Below are 24,550 nucleotides of genomic sequence, written 5' to 3'. Positions count from 1 at the left end.
CTGTATCTTACTTAAACCTGGAGAAACAACTCTTGGCTGAGCTCAGAGGATGAGAAGAGACACAGCACACCTCCAGTAAATACTTGTCAGATAAGCTAGAGATAACATCCTTGATCAGAGATAATGAAAAACTAACAGTACTGGGAAGGCTTTTATGACTCAGAACACTAAGCCAATAGGGAGCTCTGCTTATACAATGCATACTTGGTTAGACACTGCAGATGGAAAAGCCCAGCTGAGAAAAATGTTCCTGCCGAACCAGTGTCCAACTATGATGTGATGAAGTCTCCCCGGTTAGTCCCATGGACAGACAGCTTTAACCAGAAGCACTGAGACAGGACAACAGAAAAGAGTAAAACAGCAACTAAGGTTTAATGACTAAGTGTTTCTCCAATAGGAGAGAGCCCACTTTTCTCCACCTTCCACAGGCTGTTTTACTTCCTCCTGAACTGTCCTTCTGCCTGAAACCATGTGGAGAACTTGCATCCATCGCCGCAGAACTAGATCTGTCTGGAAACTTCCAGCAGCTGCATGAGCCTCACGGGCAGCAGGTGGGGCTGGGTGGGTGGGTGGGGTGTGTGCACTGACAAATGAAACTGAAATTAAACAGAAATGCTCTAAAGCAATAATTTGGTCAAGTTCTGGACCAAATAAGTATAACTGGCAAGTGGCATGTTTACAGTAATTGTCTCAGAAAACAGATCATAATTTTCACTCAAGAAATTAAGATCAACACAATTACCATTGAAAACTTATGAAACTGAGGAGGGACACAACACAAGGAAAGGACAAAGCCACAGTAAATGAAATAAAAGCAATTAATTGGATGTTGTAAGTCACAAACTCTGGGAAAATTACAGGACACACAGCTCTATACCCTGATAACCATATAACTAAGTAATTACCAAAATTATGATTTTTAAGCACAGGTCAGATCAACACGTGTTTCAGATCACATCTAGAAAATGATATGGTATTATCTGTGGGAGGTCAAAAGCCGTCTCAGCGAGTCTGTTTGGGTCTTAGACAGTCCTCTTTCCCTAACGCCAGCTCATCCACTCTACCCAGTAGAACTGATCCTAAAAAGCAAAGATGACAAGACATCGTGTGACAGACCCCAGTGTTAAGAGGAGGTGTCATGGTGGTAACGAGGCAGCGGTGGCTGCACGGCTGTGAAGAAATGAAGTTCAACACTGGGATTCAGATCCCCAGGTGCAGTTCCTGAGCCAATCAATGCAGGAACAGAAATGTCCGCGCTTGGGACACTCTTCATAAAGGGAACAGGAACTCTCTTAACTTAAAAATGAGCAAGCAAACCAGACCAGCCTCTGGAGGTGTACTGGAAAACAGTTAGTAACTGATCAGAGGCAGAGATCCAAAATGAAGCCGTCTAACCACCACGGCAGAGACACGAGAGAGTCAGGAGAGAAACCACAATGGAGTACACCAGCCTACAGAGTAGACTCTGGAGAGAAGTGAAGGTTAGCATGAACAGAGGGGCCTAACTTAGCATTACAGCCTCAGACTCAACCCCAAGCACAAAACAGAACAGGGCAAGACAGGCACAGGCTCAGAACACTGCAGCAGCTCCACTTCCTGGAGTTCTTCCTGACAGACATCTCACAGCATCTCCAACATCTGGGGTCTCCACTGCAAACCAGCCTTTATTTTCTCAGCTTCATGCAACAATCTTTTTGGCTTCCTGTCCTCTTGGGGCTGGCCTTCATGCAGGACTCCCCTACCACACGCTGCCTGGACTCACAGCTCTCTGAAACTACAGAATTCCTGACTCCTCAATTCTTGTGTATTTCTTGCCTCTAGATCCAATACCATTTAGATAACACTGCCAAGCTCAGCAGCCAGCTTGGGATAGCCCCTCATACTGCCAAGTTCAGATACCAGCTTGGGATGGCCCCTTTTTGCCTTTGACCACATTGGTATGTTGACGCTTTCTAGAAAAACCACTCAAGCTTCTTCATAAAGTGGAAGCTTAGCAGGACAAGGTCTTGTGTCCTGGGCATCTTATTCCTCCAATGAGAAACAGGTGGACTCTCCTTTAACTAATCTATTTAAACGATTAAAGCCTCTCTTGAAAGAGATGTCTTGGCTGTAAACATTAAACTTCCTAGTGCTTTTTCCTCCCAATTATGTATGTTGTTATTTCTTTCTGTTCCATTTGAAACCACAGACTCAATGCTATACTCTCTTGAAATTTCCTCTGCCAAAGAGATTAGTCTATTACTTAATTAACTTCAGGCAAGTTCTCAGGACAAAGGCAGAAGACAGCCAGATTCTTTGCCAAGATATCACAACCTAGTTGTTGGTAAAGTTCATACATGAGTATGACCCTCAGTGCTACTGACTCTCAAGTTCCTATTAGAAGAGTCCATTAAGTTCTGCTTACAAAATTCAGTTATTTTACTAATCCAAAACACCAAAGCCTTCCACATTCCTTAAAACAAAACAAATATATAAAACATGATCAAGTTCTTCACAGCAAAAGCCCACTCTCTAGGACCCAAACTTCTAGGACAGCAGGGTATAAAGCCATAGAATCAGGAAGCAAAAATTTTCTTTCTGGGGTACCAGGGGTGAGAGTAAATGGAATCATTCTTATTTCCACACTCTGATACCTAGACTGGCTATAGGAGAAGCACCATATACTGAATGATGATTCACAGCACATACTACCTTCTGGAGAACCTTGAAGGGGAGGGAAATCTTCACAGTGAGCACAACTATGGGCAGCATACGTGGTTGTACATTTTACTTGGAAGGAGGAATAGCCAGATGTGTGAGTGTCTGTATATTGATTTATGGGCTGTGGACAGTATTTTGGCTGGATGGTCAGGGCTACAGAAGGAGGTAACTGCTTCCAGCCTGCTTGTCCTCATTCTTGCTAGCAAGTCTGTCTATCCTGCTATTGCACCATTCATGCACCAATATTAGCACCAACTTCTTCGGTATTCTAATGTATACTTAAGATTCTAGGAATTCTCCAGGCCTTCAGCACCAGACAGGGACTAGAGAGAAATCCAGCCTCATGGACTGAACACCTGCCAGAGTCTCAGCCCCTCCAGTGTGAAATAGCTATTGCTGGATTGTCATAGCAGCATCCTATAAACCAATCTAACAAACCACACACCCCTACCTCTTCAAGGGAACTGAATGTATGACTCCATTTCAAGCAGATATAGGTATCCCATGGTATCCACAAGGATGATACCAGAGACCCTGTGGATAGCAAACTCTAAGGACATAAAAAGCACAGTAATGTCACACAGCCTCCATGTTTCCAGCCACACACTTTCAGTAATCCTCACCGTGGACACAGCTGTCACACCACAATGCTTGAAGAATACTGAGAAGGAAAAGTCTCCACATACTCAGCACAGTCACAATATTTAAACAACAACAACAACAAAAACTTGGCTGACGTTGTGGCTAAAGTAGGCTAACTGCACATTTCTTAGACGATGTTACAATATACTAAGAGATCATATCTTGCAGCAGAGTGGAACCATGCCAGCAACACTGTAAGGGACAGAGCGTGCACCCTGCTGTCAGCCACCTGCCCTCCTGTGGAATGGCACTGGACACAGAGGAGTTAGGAATGACAGGAAAACAGAGCAACTGAAAATGTAGGATTTTTTTTCTAAAGTATGAAATGCTGATACAAAGTAGAATATATTAAATGATCAGTTAAATTCAGAGATGGGGAAAGAAGACGATGTAGTAAGTAAAAAGCACAAACCATGGAGAAATGGATTCCAACAGCACTGCTCCTTTTAATATAGAAGATCCAAGTGCAGAAGACTAACTGTCAGACAATATGAAAACAAGTCCTGACTACGTGCTGTGTAGGAAAATGACTCAGAGTTGAGATAATAAAGGTAAAAGAATGGACAAAAAAGACGGCATGCCTCTGCTGAGAGCAAGAGTATCTTTAACGTTTCAGAACAAAGGAAACGGCAGGCACATGCAGATGAGCACTATCTAATTAGAGCAGGGATTTAATAACAATCGGGACACAAGGCAAAAATAAACAGGACTCAATGCAGACATGGGAGAACGGGCATTGCCTGAGCTTTAACCCTTTCAGAACTGACAGATCCCACAAGGGGCACAGATGACCCAGTCACCACATGCCTCAGCTCTATCAACAGGCAGGCTCAGCACTTCCTGTCCCACAGCAGAACCCACACTATCTGCTCAATGGACCATGTGCCAAGACAAAAGGCATGCCAGCCAGAAGACACCTGAATGGAGGTGAAAGAAAAGAAAGAGACAGAATGTTTGCAGACCACAGCGGGGTGTGGGGATGAGGGGGAGGATGGTAGATGGAAAGCCCCAGATACAACACCAAACAACTTACTCCTAACTCATATGTGAGACAAGGAAAGTCTCAACAGAATTCTGAAAATACTCTACCTTAGTGATTTTATCTGATGTACAGGCTGCAGAAAAAGCAGCACTAATAAAGACTGAATGAATCTGGGCTTTGTTAGGAAAGAGGGTCTAACTCAGCTGTCCACCCTGGGATGCTGAAGACAGCAGCTGAGATCTAAGGAAGCAGGAGGAAGAGGGAAAACCATCGTTGAGAACAAAGCTGTCAATGAACAGCCAACACCTGGCTCTTTGAAAGTTACCAGCGGGAAAAGGAGACTCACAGCACAAAGTAACCAGGAGGAACATAATTGAAATTTAGAAACTGCATGCAAAGGCAACTCTTTTCTCTGGAACAAAATGGCATGTTTCCTTTGATTTTTATTTAAGTTTACTGCATCATTGTGTATCCATGTGCACAAATTCATGTTCCTGTGTGTGTGCAAATGCACATGTGCATGTTTGTATCTCTAATGTGTACAGAGGCCAGAGGGTAATTCTGAGTTTTCCTCATTCTCTTTCAATCTTAATGTTTGAGACAGGGTCTCTTACTGAATAAATTTGGCTGGACTGGCTGGTTAGCAAGCCCCAGGGGTCCCTCTGTCTCCACACAAACATGCATAACTAAACCTAGATTTTTATGGGGGTGCCTGGAATCTTAATCTAGGTCCCTTACTAGTTAACTAGGTTATGTCTCAGCCCTAACTGTACTTCTGTACATATGAAATATTCACTACCAACAGTTTCTACAAAATAATCCTGCAAAAAAGAAGAAAAAAACCCTCAGTAGTTGTGAAGTGTATTTATTTGTACAGCCTGACCCAGTAACAAATCTTATTCTCTGTGAAAGAACCTTCTGGTACAAGTGCATGTCTGGAAGTCTCTTTAAAGATCTAGCATAGCCCCTATTGAAATACAAGGCACCCAACTCTGCCTGTGGGCCCTGTGTAAGTGTATCTGCTCAAGATGCACACCATAGTCCAACAGAGGGCTGCAAGCTTGCTGACAGACACAGTGATAAACAGAAACAATGGGAAGCCTCTGAAACCTCAGAAACTCAAGGTTCTCTGTGGTGTTAAGTTAGCTGGGAAGCTCCCTGAGACTATTTTTGTTGTTGTAGTTTGTTCTTTGCTGTGAATGTGGCAGGAAGATGCTCCCAGCAGTCTTAACTGGAAGGAAAAAGTAAGTGACAGAGGCTGAATGAGCAAGGTGAATAGACAGGCCTTTGCATGAAAAGGCCTGAGGAAGCAGCACTCAGCCCTCTGTATCTGAAGCTTACCAGGAGTCAGACTCGGGAGTGGCCTTTAGTTCCATGCCCTAGTTTGCTTGCATCTCCCACTAAAATGTATCTCTGCTGAGAACAGAAATTTTATTTGATCCTAAAGTCTTTTAAACTAAAACCAAATCTGGCACAGAGTAGAAGCAAAATAATGATGGAATTAATAACGACAAACCATTATGTACTGAGCCCACCAGAGAACTCAAGAGTTGCTCAGAAGGAAAAAGGGCAAACATCTCAGTTGTGGCTGGTGCAGTTGACAACTAAATTGAAGCATTAATTATTTAAAACTGCCTACTTCTACAGCATGCAGCAGCCCCTGCAGTGGACACCAAGGAGTAGTTTGTTCCCGCCCCAAAAGCTTCCCCAGTGACTCACAGCATCCGCAGGTTGTGAAAGGTCCGATCATCCTGTTTAAGCCAAGGCCCTTTGTTGTAGTTAAGGTATTCAATGTCCTCTACCACCTAAAACAATAGAAACAGAGAACAGAATTGTGAATGAGGCAACACTGCAAGTTTACAAAGTCTTGGCAGATCATACAAACCAAGGTGACATATAAATCAAGAACAAAATGGCGGGACTTGAGTGGGCTCAGCATGACCCTGCCTCATCAACATTCCAAATTAGCAAGGGAATAGAAGCTGCCCTGAAGACAGGAAGAAAGGTGAGATGAGAGGAAAGCCAACATTAAGGACAGAGTACTTATCTTCCTAAACAAGTTCCTTCTGGAAGGGAAGACAGCCACACAGAGAAGCAGAGGAACCTGCACACCAACATATTCCTGAAGAGCCCAGGCCTCTAGTCCTGCCCTTCAGAGAGATAATCTTTTCACATTCACTGTTCTTCCAGAACATGCCCAGCTCAGACCTCATTTAAAAATCGGAGGCTCATTATTATAAGATATACCATCTAAACATATGTCTAAACACCGATCAAAAAGCACAAAAATAAACTGAATGTCGACAACTTGGTGTTGGTCCAGGAAGGTAGTGAAACTAGCCTTTCAGTCCAAGTGGGACAAACCAGGAACTGAAAACAATGCTTACAGGAGGAAGCAACAGAGCCACCCACACTGGAACACAGCCTCCTTCTGAGAGCAGGACGCTGTTCCCTGGTAGAAGAGCTCACCGGTCCCCTTCCTCCTGCCCCTCTATACAGAGGAACTGAGCATGCAGGTGGCTCACAGCCATCAGCTCTGCAAGATCCTTCTGCAGGTCCAAGGAGCCTGAGCTGGCACTTAAGTCTTGAATTTGTATGCTTCTTATTGTTTACTAACCCTTTGCTGACCTTCATTTCTGTCTAAGACTGGGTCTTGCTATGCAGCCCTGGCTAGCCTGGAACTCACTATACAGATCAGGCTGCCTCACTCTTGCAATAATTTTCCTGCCTCTGCTTCCCAAATGTTGGCATTACAAACAAGCCTCACTAGGCCAGGCCTGTTTGCTGGTAATTGAAGTTTGAGATACAATGAATATACAATGAAACATAAGGCAGAACTCCAGGCTGGGGGAGGGGGAGGGAATATTAGTTTTTGTTGTTAACAGGGTCTCATTAAGCAGCCCAGGCTGGTCTTGACTTTACTATGTAGTTCAGGTTGGCCTCGAACTTGTTTTTGTTTTTTCACCAATGGATACTTATTTACCTTAATACCAATTATGAAATGACCTCCTCCCTCTTATTTTTCTTTTTGATTATTATCCTGAAGGAACTCTGCCAAACTAAGATAGTCTTCCTATGCTGTTTCTGCAGCCTGGTGAACCAAAGCAAACTCACACCGACTGGATGATCTGTTATTCTTGTACTAACAACACAATCTTTTCTTCACTGTACATACACTTTTGTACTTGGGAGAGCAGATGTCCTGAATTACTCCTTTTCAGAATTTTCTTGGTTGTTACTTACCCTGAAAACTCTATCAAAACTAACTGGAATTTCATAAAATGCAGAGTTATTAACTGGAATTTCACAAAATGCAGATTTAAGGAAAACACTTCTCTTTAAATAACTAACTTTCCTCTGAACTAATGCAAGGTTCTGTCATGTTTTTTGATACAAGTCCCAAGGCATTTTGCATCTTTGTTGACTATGATTTTAAGATCACACACATGAAGCTATTTTTTGAAAAATCAAAAGTTTCATAGCTCGGGGAGGCTGATGAGTAGGACACTTCGGGTGGCTTTTGCCATCTGATTACAATATGCCAATGCTCGTCAACTAGTAGGAATCAAATTCGCCCTGTGCTTTGGGGAACCCTGTGCATCAAGTTGAAGAGCATCTGCCGCTGGCTGGCTCACCCCACCTTGGTTGAATCTTCAGCTTCCCAGGAACTGTACACCAACACCTCGCACATCTCACTGTAAGACAGATCGAGAGGCACAGGGTCAGCATTTCCAGGGAGCAGGTCTGCCCAAATGCCCAGCAGCCACTAGAACCCCTTGCTCTGACACAAGTGTCCCCCACCATCTGTGATCTGGGTGTCCTGGAACTCACACGACCAGAGTGTGACTGTGGGAGGCAAAGATCACTCACTTCATTTTGTTTTTATTTGTAGTTTTAAGGACTTAGAGGATTTAAACAACACCCTGAAGATTTTTCAGTCTCAAACAATCTAACTGTTACACACAATACGCCAAGGACCAGAGAGCCATGTGGAGTGAGGAAAGCACAGTTCTCTCACACTCCAACACAACAGAGATGGAAGAAGATCCATCTGGTGATGCTGACCCTAACTTCACTGAAGGATGCCCACTCCAAGGACCTATGGAGCTATGTATTCATGGACTTCCTCCTTGGGCATGCTAAGTGATTTTACTAGATATCTACCCACTACCTGAATAAGAATGCACAGGACCTCTGGTGCTAAGATTTGCCATGGACTTGAGCACAGATTTACTTTTAGCATCAAGAATTTTAAGGCTAGAACAGGAGGGGAAAAATTAAAAACAACAACAAAAAAAACCCCAAAAACCCTACCCAAACAAATTAACAAGACCTGAATTGAAAAGGCTCCCGTTGGCTCTGCAGCCTGAGGCTGTGAGTGGAGAGAAAGCACTCTGGGCTGTGTGGCTCCAGCCTCTGCAAGGCAGTTTGCGTCTTACATGTGAACACTGTGCTGGGCTCACCTCATTTGTGGGAGGAAGGTTTTCTTGTAGGCATTCTCGATGTCCTGGAGATAGGCAGAGGTAATCTTCATTTCATGCGGCTAAACAAATGTAGAGAACACATTCTAGGAAGCGTTCAGATTTTTTTTTGTACATATATGTAAACATGACCACAACTGGAAGCACTCTTTCTTCTAAAGAGGTACCAGCTGCAAGGGCTGCAGGAGACAGGCAGTGAGGAGCCTCTACCCCCACCCCCCAGTCATTCTGCTGCTCCTCACCAAATGAAGACATTGAGGGACACACCCCCAGCCCCGCCCTCTCTGGATGCCCCGCCTCCCTACTGTGGACCTTCTCTCCACCTCAGTGCGTCCCTTCCTCACCAACCCCACTCATCCTTTCACTCTCTCGCTTCCCTTGTCATTTGAAGACAATTCTGAAACATTTTAAAATTCAGTTAAGAATGACAAGTCAGAATTTAAAACTTGATAGTTTACTCCAAGCTAAGATTTGTTCTTTCACCCTGGGTCATTGTCTGTGGCTGTCAGTTCGCTTGCTCACTATACACTCCTCTCCTAGAACCTGAGCTGCTCCAGTGGGGAGCCTCTTTCCAGTGAGCACACAGTCCTAGCACCCTGTAACCTAGGACAGAGGTACTCAAGAAACACCGTGGGAGGGAAGAAGAAAATGACTAGGCCTACTGATCTGACTTATAAAATAAAATACTCTAAAACTGGACTGTGATGGGAGCTGCCATAATTTGATAAATTTGCTAAAGCTCAGCTGTAAACTTCAGCTGGGTGTACATGATCAAGCATAAGTCACATTTCACTAAAGCTGTTCAGAAAAGTCAAGAGCCATTCATTTCCTGAGTGCCTGCGGCCCTGGCACCTACAGTAGACAGAGGAAAATGTGCCAGTCAACTGCACTCTGCCTATGGAGGTGAAGGGGACTGATTTCCCTGCAGACTGACTTCCCTGGAGAATTTACCGCAGCAGAGTGGGCACTATGCAGGCACCGCAGGCACTTGTGTCTGACAGATGCAGGCACTGTTGGGGTGACAGAATGACTCCATCACCAGCCACAGCCAAAGTGAAGCAAGATCACACGCAGGGGGATCCTAAAAGATCCCCAGACAAACACCCACCACAAAACCACTTAGTGCACACTCCACCCACAGATACTGGATAACACATGGAGTTATCAGCAACTCTGACGAGTGAGGTTTAGATGCCCGTGATTGTCCCAGAGGTCACACATGGCCTGGAAGTGCAGACTGCACTGACAGAACAGTAAGCACACAGCTCTCCACAGAAGCTTCCTGTCTTTATAAAGCAACTGTTTTTGTGTTGGTGAGACTAAGACTTGACTTAGAAAACACATAGGTGACAGCTCAAATTTGGACTCACAATTACTTGAAACATTTCAAATATGTTATCTAACATAACAAAATTGCTTCCTAGAGCTATGGAATATGACTTGGGTTTTCTCAATGACTGCCATTAACAATTTTGCTGAAAGTTATTTTACTAGGGAGATTAAATATTGCAGTTCCCTCTGTAATTCCACGGCAAGTCCTGATTTAGTCATCCAACTTAAGAGTGGGCTCTTATGCAGCCTGCGGGACAGGCACAAACAAAATGGTTTCCTTGTCCTTGTCAGGGGCAGGGAAGAGCTGGTTCACCTGGAGGGTAAGCAAGATGGCTCAGTGGTGCTCACTACACAGCCTAGACGCCTGGGATCAATCTCTGGAACCCATGTACAAGGGGAAGGAGAGAATATCACAAAGTGGCCTCACTTCCATATGTGTGCTATGATACATGCACCTCTTGACAATTTATAATACATAGTATTATGTACAATAATAGTAATAAATGAATGTTTTAAAAGACACTTGAAGCCTGCATTAGGAAAGATGCCCCTGAGCCCGTGAGGACACAGCACTGAGGATGGCCACTTTACGCTCACTGCAGTAATCTATATCCCCACCACAGCATGCAAAGGCCACGTCTTCCCCATGACCTGCTGGGGATCCTTTAATCTCTCAGAGTGACAACCAAAAGTGTAGCTGGTTATGGAGCACATGGCTCTCTACAGAATCAGGACATGCAAAGGACAGCCAAGCCACTTTCATTTCCAGAACAAGAGGACATGAGTCTTAGAGAAGACAAAGGTCCAGGCAGGGTAGACGAGGTGCTCTGTCTCCCCACAAGAATGACTCAGGGACAGAGGTATGCTCTTGGTTGGGCATACAACCATAAAGGTCATTGGGAACTGGCACCTGTCACATGGTGATCACAAGAACATGCTAACACCTGGCTCTTATGGGTAATGACTTACATCTCCTTTCTTCTGGATCCTGCTCTGTATCTCTGGCACAGGCACATCAATATAGATGACAGCGTGTGGTGGCAGGTACTCCGGGAGAGTGAGCCGCTTAACTTCATTATAGTGGTCCACACCTATAAGACAGCCCATCATCATCACACTCCAGATGGCTATAGGCTTCTTCTGGCACAAGGATCTAAATCATGACTTAAGTTAACCGCCACCACAGGACAGATCCTCAGTGTGTCTACCTTAGTTCCTGAGCAAGCTGGAGGCACACCAGTGTTCTCTTCATGTTTCTTGAGCTGGGATGCATGATATACCCACTGTGTATCTATTTCTTTACAATACATAGATAAGAGTCTGCTCTATAGGGAGTTCTAAGTATTTCACAAAGACTCAGCTGAAAAACGTAGGCTACACTTACCTGGGTTCAGAATGTCTGAGATACTGATAGACTACATGTAAGCATCTACTGAATCAGATTTAAACAGAAATGAAGCGGAGCACTGTAACTGCCACAGTCATTTCACCTCGGCACCCAACACACAGACACCACAGTCCTGATCACTCTTGTTATTAGAAAGAACAACCACCCAGGGTCATCACACACACCCTATAAACACTAGCACCCATAGAGAGAATGCACTAGGTTTACAGTGGGATATCCACACTTGGACACCTCTACGCAGTGTTGAGAAAGCACTGTTTCCATGGTAAATCATCCAGAAGTGACAAGTGGGTGCTTGCACTCAGGCCCTTGGAAAGACACTTCACTTCACTTCTGAGTCTTCCAGAGACCCTCAAGGTCACTGTGTTGAAGGTTATTTTGGACTGGTCTGTGACCAAGACCAAGGAGAACCAAGCAGGAGCAGGAAAACTGTGATGGAGGAGGCAAGCCCATGACTAAGGCACGTGTCCCAACTGCCTTGACCATACCTACACAAGGAGAAAGCTATGCCTTGCACTGCTTGCTAGACTTGCAATAGACTAGCCCTTGCCCTCTGGTGGCTTCCTCTGTTCCAGCTCCATTTGCCTACTTGTTTATGTCAACATCCCTTTCCTTAGGCCATTTTCCCTCCCTGGATGCCACTGACATTAGCTACTTCGCTTTTCCCTATCCTGGTACTAACATGACTGACTCCAGTCACTAACCCTACACAAATGAAATCCGACGGTCACTTGCTACAGTACATGTGGCATGGCCAACCCCTTCCTCCCTTCAGCTATCCGTGCGCACACACAGCCATGCAGCTTTGCCCTTTGGGGTTTCTGCCACCTCAGATATTGTACCCAGGACCTGGCTGCCTCTCTGTTATCATTCATGGGCATTATCAAATCAAAACAGGCCCACTGTCAGTGCTGACAGCAAACTACACCTGCTGGCATCCATTCCCCAGACCTCAGCAGCATGAATCTGTCTATCCTGAGCTCATCTCAGAGAATCTCACATCCAAGATTAGCAAACAGAAGCCCCCTGTGCAGCCTACTGATTCCTCTTCATTCTGGAAAGTGGTCTTCCATTACACTCCTGCTGTGCTTCTGCAAGAGTGACCACCGTCCCTGTCTTGTCAGCTGTAGCCTCGGGAGTAGATAGCTCCTGCTACCAGTGTCCTGCAACCTAGGCTACCTATTCCCTTCCCATTTCCTCCCAACCAGTCTCCTTCCCTTGAACTTTCCCATACATGTTCTCTCCAGACACTCCTGTGACCACCTAACTATTAAAGCTTCCTTCTCACACCTAAATGCTCAGTGGTCCCTCGGTACTTCCAGAAGATACCCAAGCTTCCCACCCTAGTAAGGTGCCAGTCCTTGCTTGTCCATGCCCTGACACTCCAACACCTCCACTAGCCAGCCCCAGCCCTCTTTCTGTAACAGCACTCGCCTAATGCTGACGATTCAGCTGTCCTCACTGCCTCCTGCGCTCGGTGGATGATTCCTGAAGGCCATTTACCACAGAAGCTGTTCCTGGCAATGACTCCTGCCCCTGCCACATTAGCCAGATTACAGGGTACTCCTCACAGTACTCTGGGATTAGCTGAGGGGTGTCAGGGATGCTGTTTTGTCACTCCTCACTTCTGCTGCCTTAATGCCTCTCCCCAGGACAGCAAAGGCCTTGCTTGGTGTGCCTGCGCATCCAGCCAGAACTGTGCTCACAGTGGCTCAGAAATACCCATTGACCAACTTCAAGTGCTGCTTGGCACATATAGGCATGTTTCTCCCACTCTTTCTGCTCCCCACACATGGGTGCATGACCTCTAGCCACCCACCAGAAAGGCAGCCAGAGCCTCGGACTGCAATCATTCTTTTGCTTGCCTCAGTTTCCCTGATCAAGTACACTCACACTGACCTCCAGATTTCAGTGCCACTGCTGCAGCCATCAAGCACACAGGCAAGAACTTGGCACTGAAACCGATCCAGGCCAAGCACAGCATGCGCAAACTCTTGACAGATACACCGATCTCCCTAAGTTTCCCAGGCCAGCCTACTTTAACCAACAACCTTTTATTCTCTCTCCTTTGTTATCTCCCAACCAATGCCAATGAGCCTACTTTAACCAACAACCTTTTATTCTCTCTCCTTTGTTATCTGCCAACCAATGCCAATGTTCCTAATATAGGGTCATCAATGAAAAGGAAACAATGATACTGGCAACTGTGTAGGGCAGAGGAGAAAATAATAAAACAACCCAAGTCCATAAACCCATATGCTAGAAACTGGAGAGTTGAGCACACTTAGTTACACAGGCCAAGGAAAACTAGTGAGGCTGTTAGGACTGAACTGAGGGTCAGGGGTCTCTTAGGGAATGGCCGTGGGAGCTGTGGGATGCCTGAGTATTCTGAGCACCAAAGATGCCACTTTCCTTAGATAGAAAGTGAAGGGACAGAAGATAGCTATTTAGGATGAACTTGGTGAGCTCCCTTCTCCCCTGGGGAATATATCATGCCATTGCACTTATTTCATTCAAAATAACCTCCCCTCACCCTCTGTGAAGGCATACCCATCAGCAGAGGCACAAGCACACCAGGGGTATATTACGCAACTTACACTGCTTTCGGATGAAGCCCTGGTTGTACATTGCCTCCAGGAAGACAAAGTCACTGTAGATGGAGCGCTCCAAGACCACACCTTGTCCTGTCAAAACAGGTAAACAAAAACTGTGAACCAAATAGATAAAAAGTACTTCTAACTAGAAATTTCATTTTAGAAATGGAAAGCCAAGAATAACAAAAATGAAGTCACTTAAAATTCCAGTTCTTACCACATACGTTCAAAGACCATGCTATCTACAAATAGAAAGCCCTTTAAACCACATTGTTCATTTGGTCTGAGGTAACACTGTCTTCTCCATACCTGAGATAGAGAGGAATGTGGGTCTCCAACAGATCCTGGAGGACCACTGGGACCTCTCCCATCCTGGCCACCTCCTCCACTCCATGTCCTACTCCTCATAGCCATCAGGGTCTTTCAAAAATCTATTTTTTGTTATTTTTCTGAATATAAAGAACTAAGTATAAAAATGTTTCAAGTTCAGGATAATTTCATAACTTTTAGTTATCTCATGTGTCTGGAAATGGGAAAAATTCATGGGCCTGTCATAAGAGGTGGAATGCCAGCATTTGGTATGACACTGTACTACAGGGTCAAAGCAACACTCCTTTTTCTCTTGAGACCACCTCCATCATAAAGAAAACTTTTTGTTCTCTTTCAACAGCAGCTTCAGATTACTGCTTGGGGCAATCACGGCCCAAAGAACACCCGGGCTCAGTGTCTTGTTTTGTTGCCAGAGAGAACTGCTTAACACTCCAATCAAATCTGCTTTCTACACGAGCAGTTAGGTAACAATGTCAGATCACTTCTTTCTCTAGGTCCAGTGTCTTCTACATCTTTTAGCATGATCCGAGAGACATACAGCTCCCTGGAGACACTCCCATCTTTGAGATGGTCGTGCTGAAGAAACCAAAAGTGTGTGTTCCCGTTGCACTCAGTGAGAAGGTGAACTGGAGGCTCAGAGAAGACACCATCTCACAACTGTATCTTGATCCTGCCTTCTCAGCAGCAGGACACTTCCAAATTCAGCCTGATGAAGTTGTGCTCAAACTTCCCAATGGCCTCCTCTCTCCTTCAGAGTGAAGACTTTCAAGTTTAAAACTCCCACTGGCAACTTCTTATCTTTATTACCAGCATCAGCAGCTCCATCCACTACAATATGATCACTCAGGATCTTCAAAAGTCCCTGCAATCCCTCCTGTGAGGCCCAGGCAGAACTTTCCCCTCTGAAAGAATGGGCCCTGGAACACCACTCACCACAGAGAGAAAACTGGTTGTTCTGTAACTTCACCTAGGACCAGCTTCCCAGAGCACTCAACACCACTCACTCCTGTCATGCAAATTTCCAGTCAGTCTTTATCCTCCTATTAAAACATAAGCCTACTTCCTGTAGTGTTCCTGCCTTTTGGAATAAGTCTAACACACAACAGGCAGTCACAGAATATTCAGTGACTGAACACAGCATAAAATGAAACAAATCACTGTGCACTTAACTTGTAAAGCGTTTCTTTTTAAGAAGCAAGTAGTTAGAAACAAGGTAGACTATGTTTCTAAAGGAAAGTGAACTGTCCTGAATGCCAGTGTCACTCCCAAGCTAACGCTCAGGTTTCCCTGAGGTAGGGCCTGGTATAGAACCCAAGAGAGACCACATAAGTTTCTAGCAATAACACTAACTAAGACCCGAGCTTCCATCCATGGAAGGAAATAATCATTAATACAATTGGAAAATAAAAACCAGATACTTCTGTGACAACTTCAGCATAACTTGGGGTCTGTGACACCTGCGTGCTCAGGAACCCAGAGCCCCAGGCAATGGATCCCAAATTCAAGCCTGTGAAGCAGCTTTATCAGCTGTCTTGAGGTCTTGCTAAAACACATCCTTGTTGTAGTTCTCACAGCTCAGAATCACTGCGCCAATGTCCAGGGGCATCTGAACTTGTTTCTAAACCCACCATCAACCACAGGGCAGGCACTGCTACAGGAAGCAGACATAGCCTTAAATATAAACCACTCAGTCTTTCTCACACAATCTGTCCATCAATCATGGGCGGCCATACAAAGTAGACACAGTCTTACACACCAGCTACCCCTTCTCCCACACAATCCACTCATCAGCCACAGGGCAGCCACTGCTATAAGGGGTAGACACAGCCTTAAATACTGACCACATCCTTTCTCCGCCCCACACGATATACCACTGTGAAGACATTCCTGGTACACAGCTTTGGCGACAGGATCAGCGGATGCCCACTGTTCGTTTTCAAGACATTCTGCACTCAGGACAGGGAAGGGCTGTATTCTGACCTTATTTACCCACACTCTGGTTCTGTAATCTGCTCTTCTCTCATGTCCTAACTGCTTCCCAGTCTCTGCTGCCAGTGTCCCACTCTATACTTTGCTTGGCCAAACATTTACTTGTATAACATCTGAGGACATACTTTCCTTTAACTCAGTGGGCCCCAGGACCTCCAACTCTGCCACCTTTTCAAGGTTTAACTTTTAGCCTGACCACTGTCCCTCAAGAAAACCCACTGGCTGTCATCCATGCCTCTCTCCATAGGACATGCAGTCCATCTTCATGAGTGTGACTTCACGTTCTCCCAGTTACCTGTATACTGTCCTCCAAACACAGTGTCATACCACCTGCAAGCTGCAGCTCTCCCTGTGTGGGCAGCAATGATAAGGCCGCACTATTCTGGGCCTGCCATCAACAGGGATTTTGAGGACTTATGATCTTACTGCAAACACAAACTTACCTATAAGTACCTTTTCAGAAAACCTCAGGAAAGAATCAAGGAGAATGCCCTCCACCCCTGACCAAGGACACAATGGTACCTGTGCTCAGCAGGTGCTCCAGGGCGTCTGAGTACTGCAGGAGGCGGCTGGTGTACAACCAGGACTGCAGGCGGTAGCTGTTGCCATCGTTGCTTTTGGGATCATCATAAAATTTCTCTAAACTACAGCTGCCAGCAAATTCTATGTCGAGGGGCCTTCCGTCACCTGTGGTGCTGCTTGAGTACTGTATCCCTGCTTCTGGAAAGTGCTTCATGCCTGAGGAGAGAAGGCCTGGGTGAAGCATGGGCAGACCACTCATTCCTACTTCAAGTGTGTGGCTGGACAGAAACCCAAAGAAAAATTGAATGTTATTGTCAGGGCTGGGTGTCTAAACCCAAGGAAAAGTCCCATTTGTGCCCACACTTCATCACATTCTCAAGAAGCACATTCTGTGCTGGACAACAGCTAAAAAGCATGCTTCTCCATTCTCTACAACCAAGCAGCTCAGCACAGCCCCTTCCAACCCTCACCCCACTGCAGCAGTCCAATATCCCCAAAGGCAAGCAGGCAGATGGCTGCATGAGGAACGGAAGAGACCAGCCTGCTTCCCATCACCTGATGTGAGAGCAAATGTAGTGGCAGCTTCTCTGGCAGGGGAGCTCAGAAAAGGATTCTGCTGCAGTCCCAGGTAAAGTCTAATTCCAACTGGTAACTGCCATAGATGTTTCAATGGTATCTTTGAAAGATTAGTACCTCTCCCCCAGTTTAGTCTTTTCGAGACAGGGTCTCCCTGAAGCCATGGGTGGCCTGGTACTCACTATGCAGCCCAAGTGTGCCTCAATCTCATGGCAGTACTTTCACTGTGGTCTCTCAAGCAGTAAGATTATAAGCATATACTCAACAAGCAATTAAAAATGTACAAGACCCACCTTAGGCCTAACTCTACCTAGTCAATAGCCAAGCAGATTCTAGGTGGGACAAGCGGCCACGTGCCTGACACACCAATTGACGCACTGAGGCCACTCTGCAGGTGCGTACCTAGCTGCTCTGCGATCTCCCTGGCCAACTTGTTCTTCCCAGAGCATATGTTCCCGTCTACCGTTATCACTCGGCTGTACTCATGCAGCTTTTTCGTTGTCTTATCACCAAGAATGGAGGCCAAAAGCCCATACCTCAGCTTGCAGTGCACACTGGTGTGAATTCGTCCCTGAAAAACACAACACCACATCACCACTCTGGTTACTGCAGGAGTTAGCAGCTATTATGTAAAACACTAAGAGGTCCCTCTTGTTTAATGACCTGACTCCCTTCTTCCTCAGTGCAAGCTCTCTGGGAGTTGGCTTTTACCTCCTTAGGTCTCAGAACAGGCCCGGAAACAAGGATGCTTGCTATGTCAAGAAAAACTGGACAGATGGACGGACAGAAGGGTGGATATGGACAAATGGCAGCGGGGAGGAGGACTTGACGGGATAAAAGTATCTCTCTGATCTAGGCTTTTGCCTTCAGACTGTGACCTAATTACCCTACTACTGAGTAAACATTTAAGCATGAGAACACTCTAAAAGTTAAGCTCCAGTAGAGTTTCCATGCTCTACTCCTGAGTATGATGCCCTCAACAGTAGGAACTGTTCACGACCCACAAACAGAGCAATATAAGCATTATTTTTGCCTTTCTTCAATTCCATAATCACCCACAGAAGCTGAATGCCCAGGCTCTGTGGAAAAAGCATCATCTCCCTCGCCTGCTGCACAGATGCAAAGGTCCTCCTCACACCTCTCATCCACGTGGCAAGGGACGTCCTCATCAGCAGTCTCCCAGTCTATTCATCAAACTGAAGCTAAAATAATCCATTCTCCCAAATAAAAATCACCAAGCTGGGGACAGTGGAGGATACAGAATTAAAAGGTGAACAATTGAAAGGGCAGCGAATTTTAAAATAAGCAAATTGATCTCACAAAGATCATGCAGACGGCATGTAAGTGCCTAAGATACTCCCTCGGGAACCAGGAGATGTGCTATGTGTGGTCACTGGGTGTTCATAAATGCAAATGACTTCCAGCACCCATGTCAGCAAGACAGCATACAGCAGAATGTTCTGCTGCACTGTTAAGGAGTGCAAACGGGACAGCCGATGGAAGACAGATGCTGTAAAACTACAGACTCACTAACCACCCAGCAAACACACCACCCAATGATAAGAAACATTCCCACAAGAAATTTGCATGCATACTTAAATCAGCTTTTTTTTTTTTTTCATAATTGCTTTGAAGGGGAAACTACCAAGATGGTTTTCAATAGGTAAATGGAGAAATGACAGTATAATCAAGCTATGGAATTAAAGGAATGACCATAAGCCATAAGGACACGAGTAAATCTTTTTTCCCTTGCTGTTTTTGGAGGTTGATTTTGAGACAAGAGTCTCACTATTATGTAGCCCTGACTGGCCTGGAACTCCCTATATACTAGGCTGTCCTAGAATTCATAGATCTGCCTGTCTCATGCTGGGATTAAAGGTATGTGCCACATCTGGATTAAGATTTATTATTATTTAGATTTAGTGTGTGTGTGTGTTAAAAGAGAAACACGTACTCGTAACAGCTGTGCAGCCCCACAAATGAATTTAAATGCAACTGTAAAAGTATATGTAAAGAAAGAAAGCACTGTGACAGGGAATATGTGTGACTGATTACAGGAGTCTAGAAAAGGCAAAATGACAAAAATCTTCAAAAGCGCAGTGGCTGTCAGAAGCTAAAAGGGTAGAAAATAAATGAATATTAAGGACAATAGATTTTTTTTTAGGACTGTGAACTACTCTGTGTGTACTGTAAAGGTCAAGATATAACACTGTTCATTGTGCAAGACAATAAAACTTCACAGAATAAGGAATGAACTCAATGCATGCAAAACTTAATTAGGGCAGAACGCAGAATGTGACTGAACTTCTGACATATAAATATGTGAAACCACCTCACTGAAGGGGGTGATGTGGCGAAGATACAGGGAAATGAGTGTAGTCGCTAAGCGTCAAGGTCAAAAGTGCATTGTGAATATGCTCTGTGCTCTAGTGGGTGTGATCATAATGCGACTTAGGCTGTCAGTGCTAATTCATAACAGGGCTTAGGAGGACAGCGCTGATCCAGGGTCACATTCACACACACCTCATCTCTCTCCAGCTCACATCCATCCATACATCTCTACACACAGATCACTCCTCTTCAAAATAAAAAACCCTTAGCATGACTGTCAACCCCTCTACAATTTAACACCGATGTAGTTCCAGCGACTAGAAAGCAAAGACATTATGATGCCGTCATAAAACGTGTCCTGTTTCCAGCCACGGTCCCCTCCTAGGCACCTACTATCACTCACTATTCTGCATGCACCTTAGGAAGTCCTAATCCAATCTACCCCAAATCTCTGTTGCTGCTCCATATCACATCACCCAGAATCTACAAGGCGTTCGACAAAGCAGCTTCGCCAATCACTGAACGGATGAGCATACGGGCCCAGGCTCCAGGGCTCCGGCATCTCGGTTCCCCAAGTGCAGCCGGGAAAATGAGTGCCGCTGCACCCGGAGCTGTGAGTGGAGGCCTCAGGAGCTCATGGGTCTGACCGACGATGCCGGAGCGTCAGAGCTCCGAGCCGATAGGCTAAGATCCAAGCGAGGAGAGCCACCCGCCGCTCACCACGCGCTGGGCTCCCGCCGCGAGGCCGCGCGCGGGCGCCGACGCCGGAACAAGTCTTAGAAACCTCAAGGCCATTGCTTCGCCGTCTGCACCGGCTCAAGGACCAGAGGGACATGAACGCGACGGGGTCCTATCTTGTTCCCGGCGCGCTACCATGACGTCACTACCGAGTGTTCGCGGCGCCTGTCCAAAAAAATTTTCCTTAGCTTGGATGGGGCGGGGCCAGAGAGGAGGGGCGGAGCTTAGGCTTGATCAAATCTCCGGGCGTGGGCTTAGATTGTTTGGCCAGGCAACAGGGCTAGATCTTTGACAGTTAAACTGAGTGTGGCGAAGGGTGAGAAGACCCGCCTGAGCCTTGTGAATTGCATGAAGGCTGCCAGCTTTGAGTTCGGGTTCTCGCAGATGCTTGAGTTGTGTGACAAAAGTGTGACCCCTGTCTCCGGGTGTTCTGTGGGGTGGATCCGCTCGCTCCCCAGATTCTGTGGTGAGAACCTGGCACCTACATGCTCCATGTCCCTGGGTTCTATGGACGTCACCCACTCTCAGTCTGAGTTCTGTAGGGGGGATCCTCTCCCTGCCCTCCTGCTCGCTGAGGAGAAAGCCCATTCCACATCTGGGTTCTATGGACATTACTCTCCCCTCCTCCCACTCTCCCCTCTCCCAATCCCCCCCCGCACACCCCCCCCCCCCCCGGTTTCTAAGAGAAGGACTTTCCACCAGCCTGAACCCTGGGGGGGTGCCACCCGCTCACGACTGGGTTCTGAGCTCTTGTAGTACTGAGAGCTGAGGTGGCCTCAGACCTGTTACCACCAGGTATCTCCAACGCAAAGCTCCCTGCTTCACTTCCGCAGCTGCTGACTTTATAGTCAGTCACCTCCTGGAAAGCTCTTCAGCTCCAAGACCCTCTGAGACTCGGGTGGAACTGTGTGAAGAAGCCAGGAAAGTGCTGATATGAAGAGGATCCCCAAGACAATGGGGAGTTCTGGGCTGTGGATCACCTTCCATGTAGTTGACACAAAACCTCCCCTGATTTCTGGATTTCTAGAAAGCCCCGTATCCTTTCCAGTACATTGAGAACGGGAGGGGGAACCCACTCCACATTCCTCTTGCATCACCATCTCATTTCTCAGCTCCCCTCCGATGCACTAGGTGTCAGTCTCAGGCTTACCCTTAAGGAAAGACACTGTCCTTGCCTCCCTAGATAAGGTCTCTGTGTTTGACAACTTCTACTGGTGGTATAACAAAAAAAAAAAAAAAACAAAAACAAAAACAAAAAAACGGTGCATGTAATTAGCTTGCAGGTCTTCATGGTGCTACTTAAGCCGCAGTCAATTCATCTGCCCCAAGTTTGTTGCAAGCTTTTATTGTGAGTTAACTGTGATTTTTTTTTTTAAATATCGACTATTGAGTGAGCCTTGAATCCCTTGATTAGCCCCCCTCCATTTGATTATATGTCATTCTTATAGTAATGAGTTCTTCTTAAACTTTTAAAAAGAACTCCTTACCTGCTCATTAAGAATAATGGTCTATGATTATTAGTTAGGGACTTTTTTGTCTTGCCTTAATATCAAGATACTATAGGCTTCAGCAAAGTGACCTGGGGAGCATTTTCACACTTTTATTTTCCCTGGATGCTTGTGACCAGAGAGTGTGTTTCTTGATGGGGGTTGAGGCTCTCCTGGAGCTGTTGGAGGAACTCTTTAGCCATTCAGAGGGAGAATAAGCCTACTTGGGTGGCAGTTCTCATCCCCATCAAGACTTTTCTATGAAATAGCTGGATGAGGGAAGCTTTTCAAATGACAGCAGAAGGCTCCTGTCTTAGTCAGGGTTTTTTATTCCTGCACAAACATCATGACCAAGAAGCAAATCAGGGAGGAAAGGGTTTATTCAGCTTACACTTCCACATTGCTGTTCATCACCAAAGGAAGTCAGGACTGGAACTCAAGCAGGTCAGGAAGCAGGAGCTAATGCAGAGTTCATGGAGTGGTGTTGGTTACATAATGGCTTGTTTTCTCATATATATATGTTAATGTAAACTAAGCTAGTCTGTATGGAATTCAGTATTGAGTTTTTTTTTTTCAAAAACTGGAACTACAGCTACAATATAAGTAAGCTATACCACATCCAAGTGCTTACCCCAAATTTTCAAGTCAACTTGCCACAAAAATACTTGTACCACAGTGTTTACTGCAACATTCCTCACAATAGCTAAGTTAGGAGCCAACCCAAGTGTCCAGCATCAAAGGAATGAAGAATATGTGTTGGATATACAAATGAAATTTTGTCCAGCTGTAAAGAATCTTTAAGTTGTGTTGTTTGAGGTGGGGGAACACAGCTTGACATTATCAAATTAAGCAAACTAAGTTGGAAAGGCAAATGTCTCATCTTTTCTCCCATTGGTGTGTCCTAGAATGCATAGACAGATAAAGCCATGTATGTACTAATGATATAAAAGCAGAAGGGAAACTGGGGAAGCAGAAGGGAGTGATGTGAGATGTAAGAAGTGAGGATAGGGTAGTGAGGTGTGTGTGTGTGTGTGTTCAAATATATATATATATATATATATATATATATATATATGTATATATATATATATCATACATGCATGAGGTAGCCTTGTAAAAAGTGTATAACCTTTTTGAATCATTAAAAGCCTTCATGTTATATGACAACCTTAGTAGTTCTCCTTTTTAAAAAGATCTATTTATTTATATGAGTATACTGCAGCTATCTTCAGATACATTAGAAGAGGGCATCAGATCCCATTACAGATGGTTTTGAGCCACCATCTGGTTGCTGGGAATTGAACACAGGACCTCTGGCAGAGCAGTCAGTGCTCTTAATCACTGAGCCATTTCTCCAGCCCCAACCTTAGTAGTTCTATGTTGAAGAAATTGGATCTGTAATTCAAAAATCTCTTAACTCAAAAAGAGAAATTTCTTGAGTACATATGTTTTACTGAAGAATTTTACTTAATACATAAGTATGTAATACTAAATGTGAACAGTCTCCGACAGAAAACAGAAGAGATAACACTCACCACCAAGTGTTATGCTGCCATCACTGTCAAGGACAGTCCAAAATTTAAGACCTCCATACATCAGTATCTTTTCTAAACTTACACAAGAAAACATCAGCAAATTGAATCCAGCAGCACATTAAATGAGTGGTACACCACAAGCAAATGGGATATTGTCCAAAGATGAAAAGGCACCTGATTCTTAAAATCAACTAATATATAAAAAACAAAAGAAATACATGTGATCAGATTGTCTGGTTCAGGGAAAGCATTTGACAAGACTCAATATGCATTTAAAATAAAAGAACACATCTGCTCCAACAAAGGCTACAGGGTGAATGGGATTTGCCTTTTGAATAAAATGCAAGGGTTTCTGCTTTCCTCTCACTTATTCAACAATGGAACCCCTAAACCACATAATAAATACAAAAGATGTAAGTAGAATACATACAGGAAAGAAAGAGATACAACTATTTGTAGATTATATTATTATTACTCAGAAAACCCAAAGGAGTTGACAAAAAAGCTTCTAGAATAAATAGCAAGTTCAGTCAGGCTATGCAATCCAAAAGGCAAAACAAACAAAAAATTAACACACACACACACACACACACACACACAGAGAGAGAGAGAGAGAGAGAGAGAGAGAGAGAGAGAGAGAGAGAGAGAGAGAAAGAGAGAGAGAGAGAATTATACAGTATTCTGTATGCTAACAGCATATAAGTCAAAGCTGAATAGCAGAATTCAATTTATATTTGGTCTAAGTAAATTTGTAATACTTGAATTTAAATATAACATATCTGTAGGTGGCAACTTGTAAAACACATAAAAAATCAAAGGAGATCTGAAAAAGGCATATCTATCTATCTATCTATCTATCTATCTATCTATCTATCTATCACAGATCAGAAGAAACAGGCAATG

General features: G+C 44.8%; 1 protein-coding gene across 2 annotated transcripts in view; it reads right to left on the bottom strand.

The window, feature by feature from the left end:
• Window positions 1–20,772, bottom strand: part of Ndufa10 (NADH:ubiquinone oxidoreductase subunit A10) — a 37,397-nt gene extending 16,625 nt beyond the window's left edge. For both annotated transcript variants that reach the window (XM_034521831.2, XM_076914754.1), the window contains exons 1-8: window positions 20,608–20,772; window positions 17,959–18,127; window positions 16,981–17,196; window positions 14,143–14,229; window positions 11,107–11,228; window positions 8,788–8,867; window positions 7,965–8,019; window positions 6,044–6,129 (exon numbers count right to left, since the gene is read on the bottom strand). In XM_034521831.2, coding sequence (XP_034377722.1) covers window positions 6,044–6,129; window positions 7,965–8,019; window positions 8,788–8,867; window positions 11,107–11,228; window positions 14,143–14,229; window positions 16,981–17,196; window positions 17,959–18,127; window positions 20,608–20,682 — 890 coding nt within the window. In that variant the 5' untranslated portion in view covers window positions 20,683–20,772. The remainder of the gene's footprint in view (window positions 1–6,043; window positions 6,130–7,964; window positions 8,020–8,787; window positions 8,868–11,106; window positions 11,229–14,142; window positions 14,230–16,980; window positions 17,197–17,958; window positions 18,128–20,607) is intronic.
• Between the last annotated feature and the right edge of the window lie 3,778 nt (window positions 20,773–24,550).

This window comes from Arvicanthis niloticus, chromosome 17 (genome assembly GCF_011762505.2).
Source record: "Arvicanthis niloticus isolate mArvNil1 chromosome 17, mArvNil1.pat.X, whole genome shotgun sequence".
Taxonomy (NCBI): domain Eukaryota; kingdom Metazoa; phylum Chordata; class Mammalia; order Rodentia; family Muridae; genus Arvicanthis; species Arvicanthis niloticus.
Note: the sequence above shows the minus strand (reverse complement) of the source record. Positions and strands in the feature narration are given on the sequence as shown.